The sequence below is a fragment of the Delphinus delphis genome, chromosome 20 (assembly GCF_949987515.2).
Source record: "Delphinus delphis chromosome 20, mDelDel1.2, whole genome shotgun sequence".
In the NCBI taxonomy this organism is placed as follows: domain Eukaryota; kingdom Metazoa; phylum Chordata; class Mammalia; order Artiodactyla; family Delphinidae; genus Delphinus; species Delphinus delphis.
Genome location: NC_082702.1, coordinates 9,586,592 through 9,595,299, shown reverse-complemented (window position 1 = coordinate 9,595,299; position 8,708 = coordinate 9,586,592). Strand labels below are relative to the sequence as shown.

At 50.8% G+C, this 8,708-nt stretch overlaps 1 protein-coding gene across 1 annotated transcript; it reads right to left on the bottom strand.

Moving 5' to 3' along the window:
- Positions 1–1,647: 1,647 nt before the first annotated feature.
- Positions 1,648–2,067, bottom strand: NANOS2 (nanos C2HC-type zinc finger 2). The gene has a single exon (XM_060000727.1). The coding sequence runs from the start codon at positions 2,062–2,064 to the stop codon at positions 1,648–1,650; it is 417 nt and encodes a 138-aa protein (XP_059856710.1). The 5' UTR covers positions 2,065–2,067.
- Positions 2,068–8,708: the final 6,641 nt, after the last annotated feature.

The following is an 8,708-nucleotide window of genomic DNA, read 5'->3' as shown; positions in this document are numbered from 1 at the left end:
CTCTTAGCACCCACCTGACATATTACATATTTATCGCTTGATGGTCACGGCACCCCCATCCCCACTAGAATGTCAGCTCCCCGAGGGCAGGAGTCTTGTCTGCTTTGCTCATCGCTGTACCTGCCAATACCCAGAACAGTGCCTGGCACAAAGTAGGAGCTCAGTAAATATGTGTGGAACAATGGAATAAAAGAAGCCCTGATTTTATATGCAACATTTTGTGCATATGTGCGTTTCCCCGAGGTGGGGGCCATACTTTTTGTCACCTCTCTAATGGAGTCTGGGAGCTTAAAGTTTAAGGACAACCATAAAGTCGGTCCTGGAAGACCTGGGCTCTAGCAGGCTGGGAGGGGACCCTGGACAGAGCCCTGGGAAGGACAGGGAAAGAGAATCTGGGGTCAAGGTGGAGGCTGGGACTTGGGGACCAGTCCATAGGTGACCTGTGTCAGAGGATGTAAGGGGGTCACATGCGTGGGTGGGACCCAGGTCTCCTTCCGGCTCTGCCTCCTGCTTCCCACGTTTTGGGCCAAATTCGGATCTCCCCACTCTCCCTCCCCCAGCCTCGCAGGAAATAGACATAGCGATTTCAAAGCCAACCAGAAACACTTTTTATTTACTAGAGCTCAACACCCGCGCCGGGCCCTAAGCCAAAAACCGAACAACTTAAAATCTGACTGGGGCTTCTCTTTTGCCCCTAAAATAAAATCTAGGCGGTTGCCATTCCCATCCGGGTATCCACACCTCTTTCCTGTGGGAGCTTCGTTGACTTAACTGTTGGAGGATGAAAAAACGGGAAGAAAAAAAAAGGAACTTTACAAACTATGGTGACTTGGGGGCAGTTGGGAGATGGCGGAGAGACGCTCTCTCGCTGGGGAAAGGACCCATCGGTGATTTGCCGTGTCCGGCACCAGTGCCGTGAAACGGAGTGAACGATGGGAAGAACAACCAGGGGGAGTTCAAGGGTATCGGCTCACTCCAAGGCTCTCCAGCCCCAGATAAGCCTGCGAAGACGTGGTGCCCCTCAGGCGTGCCCCGTCCTTCCCCCAGCTCCTGATGGATAGGCTGCTGAGGGCAGGGAAGGACCCATCTGGCGCTGTCCACGATGAAACGGTGGGTCTGCTGGTGGCTGGAGCAGACGGAGATGGCTGGTTCAAGTCAGCATCCCATCTTGAAGTTCTTGGGCTGGAAGGTCCAAGCCAGCCTGTTCACAGCTCTCCAGATTCTGAGGGTTGCTCTGAGAGAGCACAGTGGGCTCCTGTAGGTCCAAGAGTCCAAGAATTCTGCAAGGAATGGAACCCTGAGGGCTGAGAAGTCAAAGGGGCAGAGCTAGTATCCCAGAAGAACTAAAGATCCATGCACTGTGACCCAGAAGGAGCCACAGGGTTGTGTGGTCCAAGGGGCAGGGGTCCTGCTGCACCGAGAATCCACAGAATTGCCAGGACAGAACCCCAGTGGCTGAGAGTTCCAAAGGGCAGGGCTGGCCTGGCTCCCCATAGCCTCCATTGTTTCAGGATTCAGCAGGGATGGAGTTCTGGGGGTCAGACATTCCAGAGGGCTGGGGGAGTCGGGGAAGTAGGGGAGTCCAGGGACTTGGGAAGATTGAACCAGGAGGGCTGGGGGGTGCAGGGGGTGGGCACTTGATGGCCCTCAGCGCTTGACCTTGCGGCCGGCCGAATTGCGCCCACTGCGGCGGTAGAGAGACTGCTGGCCTCCGTTTAGCGGGCAGTACTTGAGTGTGTGGGCCTGGTCCCCCGTGGCCCCGCACAGGGGACACACATAGTGCCGCAGGATGGGACACACCACCACGCCCTCTGGTGTCTTCAGCTGGTGTGAGGAGTACACATGGCGAGATTCCCCATTGTGTTTGCAGAAGTTGCACAGGGTGACCAGGCCCCCCCTGGCCCCCTGCCCTCCCTGCCCCTGATCCTGCCCCAGCTGGGGCCCAGGTCCCGGCTCCCCGGTCGCTTGGGCCTCCGGCCCTTGCCCCCGACTCTGGATCAGTGCCAGCACCACCTGGCTCAGGTTGAAGTAGTCCTTCCACATGTCGAAGGGTGGCTGCTGCATGGCGTCCAGGTGGAGGTGGTGGGCAGCTGGAGACAGGTGGGCTGGGGGCCCGGGGACAGGAGTAGCAGATGCTTTTCTGGAGCAGAGAGGAATTGCACCCCCTTTTATACTCCCCAAAGACCCTTCTAAGCAAAGGTGGAGCTTAGGATTTAAAGGGCCCAACCCCTTACCCTTGATCCCTTCTGACTTTAATTCCCCATGGAGATCTGGAAAGGGGTCATTTCCCTTGTTGCTGGTCCTTGCTTGGCCTGCAAGGTGCTCTGTGACCTCTGGAAAGACCCTTCTCCCTGGGGCTCAGTTTCCCTATCCATTCATTAAACTCCATATCTGAAAATTCCCCTAACCCCCATCTTCCCTTACTCCAAGGCTGGGAGTCTGCTGCCTCCGTATACTCCAGAGCCATTCCTAATCATAACAACAGCCCCTTACTGTGAGCCAGACGTTGTGCTGCACAGTTACCTTCGTGTCTGATCTAATTTTCACAACAACTCCATGTGGGTAATACAGTTATGATCCCATTTTAGAGACAAGTCACTAAAGCTCAGAGAGGAAAACTCAGTGGCCCGGAGTCATATAACACGCAAGTGGCAGAGCTGAGGCTCTAACCCAGGGCCATATGACTCCAAAGCAAATGCCTTCCTACCTCTTTTGGATTAAAACCTCATTTTTCATCACATCTGGAACTAAGAGCCACTTATTCACCAAGTATCCATTGAGTGCACACTACGGTATTCAATGTTTTATAAAAATGATCTATTTGAACCCCATAATCACTCAAGGAGGTGGGCACCATCACTTTCATCTTATAAAGAAGGATGTTATGCTCAGAGAGGTTAAGGAAAGCACTCAAGGCCACACAGCAGGGAAATGGCAGAATTGGGATTTGCACCCGGGTCTGGCCCCAGAGACACTGGGGATTGATCTGAGAAGCAGCAGAGGACCTCGGCATGGCACAGAATCCCTTGGAATGCCCACCCTTCCCCCTTGGCCTGGTACATTGTCCCAGATCCTTCCTGACCTTCTGGACCCAGTAAAAGCCTTGCCTCCTGCCCATGCCAACTCCAGGATTTCTTCCTCCACCTGTGGTCTCCAGTTGGTCCCCTTGACCACTCAACATAATCATTGAGGCCCCTTGCATTGGGCTCTGGAAACTCAGCAGTGACCACAGCTATCTTGTACCTGTTTCATGAACAACCAGTCCAGTAGGGAAACAGCCAGCAAATGAGAAAACAATAGATCATAAAGAGCCGATTACATAGGCTGGTCTGGGAGAGGCAGCCTGGAAGCTGAGACCACACAGGACAATCTTCCAGGAAAAGGAACACAAGCTGTGGAAGCCTGAAGCCTGGGGACAGCTAGGGGGCAGGGGTAGCCAGAACGGAGTGAGGGTCCCAAGATGAGGCCAGCCCCGTGTGCAGGGGGTGTATGCCATCAGACTGTGACCTCCCTCAGGAGATGTTTTGGAAATGATGGGGGTGTCTTGGGTTTGCCACAGTGATTGGAGGTGTGATGACGTGTGATGAGATGTAACGGACAGGGACCAGGGATGCCAGATGTCTCAACCATCCGTATGACCAAGATCTGTCCCGGACACACTTAACTTTCCAACGTCCCATTGGACACCCATGTGGGTAGAAAAACCCACTTATGATGGTCTGAGTCTAGAGCTCAGCTATGTTTTACGTATAAACACTAAGTGTTTTTGCAATATTTTAAGATACACTGACCTTTCCTGAAATGCAAAGACCGTGTCCATCACAGCCTGCCTATTCTTGATTTTGTTGGGAACTTGATCCGGAGTTGCTCACTCTTTCTAGAAGCCACATCACCCCAGGCAATGCTGATTGTGGTGATTGTCCAAACAACACAGTTTATTCCTATCTTGTTCATGGAGTCTACACGGAGATGCTAGTATCTGCCTGATGAGATGCTTTTTAGAGCGGCCATGCCTGAGCATCATTTCTACACCAAAATAGATGATTAGTTGATTATAAGTTGTTGCCTTTTTATTTTTCCTTTGTAGTTCAGTTAGGACATGATATTAATTTCAGAAAATAAAATTTGTGTGTTGGTGGGCTCTATTACCTCTGAGTTTAATTTCAGAATACTAAAGGGGCATCTTAAAATGTTAGATAAAGTGGGTGTCAGGCCTCACCCGCTTAAGAACCCGTGATATAGGCCAAGATCAGCCCATTGGTCTTTGCCTTCAGAGCAATAGGAAGCCACTGAAGGGTATAAGCAAGGGAGGGACGAATGAGAAATGTGTTTTAGGATGCTCCTCTGGTTACTGTTGATTGGATAGAGGCAGTGAGGCTGTGCCCATCAGCTCACATTGTTTCCATCTAGTCAGGGAGCAAAGTCTGAACAAAGTCTGTTGAGGACTCCCTTTTGGCGGACACTGTCTTGCCTTCAGAAAGAGCTTAGTACATGCTTGTAGAGTGAATGTATTCTCTCTGTGGATGGGCTCAAGGTTGGGAGATGACAAAGGGAGGAATTTGTGAATGTCAGAGGAAAGGTCTTCTTGCGGTGTGATCGTCTACCTTTCTGTAATTTCCTTTTGAAGTAATGATTTGGATAATGACTTGTTTGATGTCTGTCCTCACCGGTAATCTGTGAGCCCAAGGAGGTCAGGGTCAGGGCTGTCTCGGTCACTGATGTGTCCCCAGCATCAGCCAGCACAGAGCCAGGCGAGCAGAACAGGAGATGTTAGCAGGAAGAATGTCCACAGACTATTAATACATCATTCACATGGGTGATTCCTGTGTCTTGAGTGCTTACAATGTTCTTCACTGCTCAGCTCTAACGTCTCCTCCTCCAGGAAGCCCTCCCGACCCTCAGGCTGGGTCAGCCTTCTCTCGGCGACCCCATCCCAGCCCTGCCCACTCTGGGTCATCACTGACTGGGGGTGGGTCTGTTTCTCCCTCTGGACTGTAAGGGCAGGGTTAAGGCTGTTCCCACGTTTATGTGTCTCCTGTCATTTAACCCTCATTGCTTTTATTTATTTATTTATGGCCTCGCTGCACGGCTTGCGGGAATCTTAGTTCCCCAAGAAAGGATCGAACCCTGATCCCTGCAGTGAAAGTGCAGAGTCCTAACCATTGGACCACCAGGGAATTCCCCTCATTGCTTTCTCGAGTTAAGTACCAGTATTATTCCTGATTTGCAAAGGCAGCAACTGATGTTCAGAGAGGTTAGGTGACTTGTCTGTAGTCACACAGCTGGCAGGCAGCAGAACTGGGATTCCAAACTGGGTCTACCTGAGTTCAGTCTTTGCCTTTAACCATTGCCCTACACTGTTCAGTAAACACTCATCAAGAGAATGAACTAATAAATGAATGCATACACAGCATCTTCCAGATCACCTGGTCCAGCTCACCTCACTTTCTTATTTTACAGAGGTGGAAATGAGGCCTCAAGGAGGATACAAGGAAGGCTCCTTGGAAGGATCCAAGTTTCAGTCTCTTAAAGTCATGGTTCCTTGCCAAGGTCCCCGGATTCACAGGCACACTGAGTACCTTCTGGAAACCTATTCATGAAAACACACCAGTGGTCATAGGGTAGGCTGTAAGGTTTTCAGCTTGTTCATCTCCCTGAAGAGGTAAATCAGACCTTTGTGTTATCATGTTGGGATCATCGGGTTGGGCAGTGGGGTGACTTGAGCACAACTCCCCCCCCCCCACAGTTTAGGGGGTGGGCAGCATCGTGGGTAAACGTTCAGTGATAAGCTCTGAGTTCAAGCCAGGCTCTACCACCTGCTCACTGAGTGGCTGTGGGCTTATTATTTAACCTCTCCTAACCCCAGTTTTTTCATCTGTCAAGAGGGGATGACACGGGTGCGTGCCCCAGGGCATGGACTGCAATTGTGTTTGCGAATAGCACATTTTGGCTGTGGGGTATGATTATTCAATGTTAGTCATGAAAATTGAGACACAATTAAGGCAATAATCTTTTTTTTTTTTTTAAGGCAATAATCTTAAGGGCACTTATTTACTGAGCATCTCCTTTGGGCCGGCACCATGCTCAGGGGCTTTCCTTGCTTCCCCCCCAGACCCTGTGAAGTTGGGTTTAGCAATAGCCCCATGTTACAGATGAGCAAAGGCTCAGAAAGGCCGAGGGTCTTGTCCGAGGTTATACAGACAGTGAGTGGTAGGCTGGAGCTCGAACCCAGGGCTCGGAAAGCAAGGGAGCCAGGGACTTCCTAGGCGTAGGTACAGAATGAGGTGAGAAGCCAGGAAGGATAGGGGGGATTGGAGTGACAGTTTTCACAGGGAGGACCTGTCGGTCACTGATGGACATACTCCAAGGCAGAAGAGGCCAGGCTCTCTCCCATGTGGAAGAATAAGGCTCCTGGAGGGAGGAACCAGGACGGGTGCGGGAGGCCTCTGCGGTAAGTCCTTTCCATAAAGTCACAGCCGAGACCGCCAGCTCAAGATGCATGCGTCCCCTGTGTGCAGCAGGGCGGGACCCGGGGACCCAGTCAGTGCTGGTCGCTGCAGCTGTGGCATCTGCTGGAAGTGTGAGAATCCCCTTAACAATCGCACCTATTGTTTGGAGACTCTCAGATTCTCTTGCTTGTGAAATTTTTTTTTTTTTTTTTTTTTTTTTTTGGCTGCAACTCAGGGCATGCAGGATCTTAGCTCCCCAACCAGGGATCGAACCCGTGCCGCCTGCAGTGGAAGCACCAAGTCCTAACCACTGGACTGCCAGGGAATTCCCAGTATTTTTTCTTTATTATTTATTTTTTCCCCAATTGTTTTAGTCTAGGACTCTGTTACTGGAGCCATGACTACCCTCCCCCCACCCCCACGCTCACCCCCCATCCTGTGGTGTTTTATTGGATCAGTAACTGAAGGGCATCCCTTCTCAGGCAAGCCGCCTTCTGCAGGGTTGCTGCTGTGTACTGAGGGAAAGTCAAAGATGATATTGATGAGAAATTCATCAGCCTGGTGTTTACTTGATCATATCCTCCACCCCCACGGCAAGGCCCCATCACTCCCTGCTGCACAGACTCCGCAGCTGCCCTGTTTACTTGTGAATTTCCCTCTCAGCCTCATGTCTGCCAGAAACAGCTCACGTAGGGTCCAGAGAGGGGTGGGGAGGAGCTAGGGAGAGTCAGGAGGAGAGAAACCCTGAGAAAGAGGGGGAGAGCTCCCAAAGGGACGGAGGGACACACTGGTGCAGAGACCAAGACAAGGGAGATGAAGACCAGGGGAAAGTGAGACACCCGGAGTCCAAGGAGGTCATGGTCATCGTCCTCATGGTCTCTGTTTATTGGGTGCTGGCCTGTGAGGTCTCATGAAACCCTTGCAACAACCCTGTCAAGTAGTGTTATAATATCCCCGTTTTACAGAGCAGGAAACTGAGGCCCAGGGAGGTGAAATTTCTCACTGATGTCATCCCATTAGCCTAGACTCAAATCCAGGTCTGCAGAGAGAGAAGAGGGACACACTCACACTCCCAGGGATGGAAAGGGACAGAGGTTCCAGCAGAGAGAGATGGAAGCAAGGGGCAAAAAACGAAAATAACGTGGTTGGGTGTGTGGCTGCTGTGGCCAGAGGGCCTGGGTCAAATCTTGGCACTGCCACTTACAGAGATGTGGCTTTTAGCAAGTGATGTCACCTCTCTGGGCTTCTGTTTCCTCCATTTCACAAGAAGGGAGATCATTGAAGACCCCCTGCTCTGGGGCTGTTTTGAAGATGGCAGCTGAGAACACAGGTGAAGGCATTAGAACAGGTACGCAGTGAGCTTTAGCCATTATTTTTAGTTTTATTCCCTCGCTAAAGATTCATTGACGAGTGCTAGGCAGGGGGAAGGAGAGTGTGCAGGCCCCAGTAGAGGAATATTTGCTCATTCATTCAGCAAATATTTACACAATACCTAACATGTGTCTGGCCCTGTTCTAGGTGCCAAAGATACAGCAATGAACAAAAAATACAAAAGTCTCTGCCTTTACAGAGTTGAAATTTTATATAGATAACAAGAGAGAAAAGTGAAATATATCTCAGGTAAGGCTGTGTGCTATAGAGAAAAAATAAAGGGGGTAGGGAGATAAAAGTGATCAGGGGGGACTTCCCTGGCAGTCCAGTGGTTAAGACTCTGAGCTTCCACAGCAGGGGATGCAGATTGCCTCCTTGGCTGGGGAACTAAGATCTTGCATGCTGCGTGGTACAGCCACAAATTAAAAAACAAAAAAGAGTGGTCAGGGAAGCCCTCTTGGAGAAGGTGACATTTGAGAAGAGTCTTAAAGGTGGTAAGAGAGGGAGCCCTTGTAGATATACGGGGGAAGAGTGTCCCAGACTGAAGGAACAGCCAGTGCAAAGACCCTGAGGTCAGAGCGGGACTGCTGTGTTCAATGAACATCATGGCTTGGGTAGATTGAGAGGAAGAGTGGGAGTAGGTGAGAGGTAATACAGGACCCCATGGGCTACTGCAAGGACTTGGGCTTGTGCTCTGAGTGAGGTGGGAGCCATGGGAGGGCTCTGAGCACAGGAGTGACATGATTTGATTCAAGATCTAACAGTGGCTTCTGAGGAAGGTTGGGCTCTAGGATTACGTGTGCGTTTGAATAAAACTCTGTGCAGTGGTTCTACTATTAAGCCCATTTTGCAGCGGAAAAAACTGAGGCTCAGAGATGGAAGATCCAT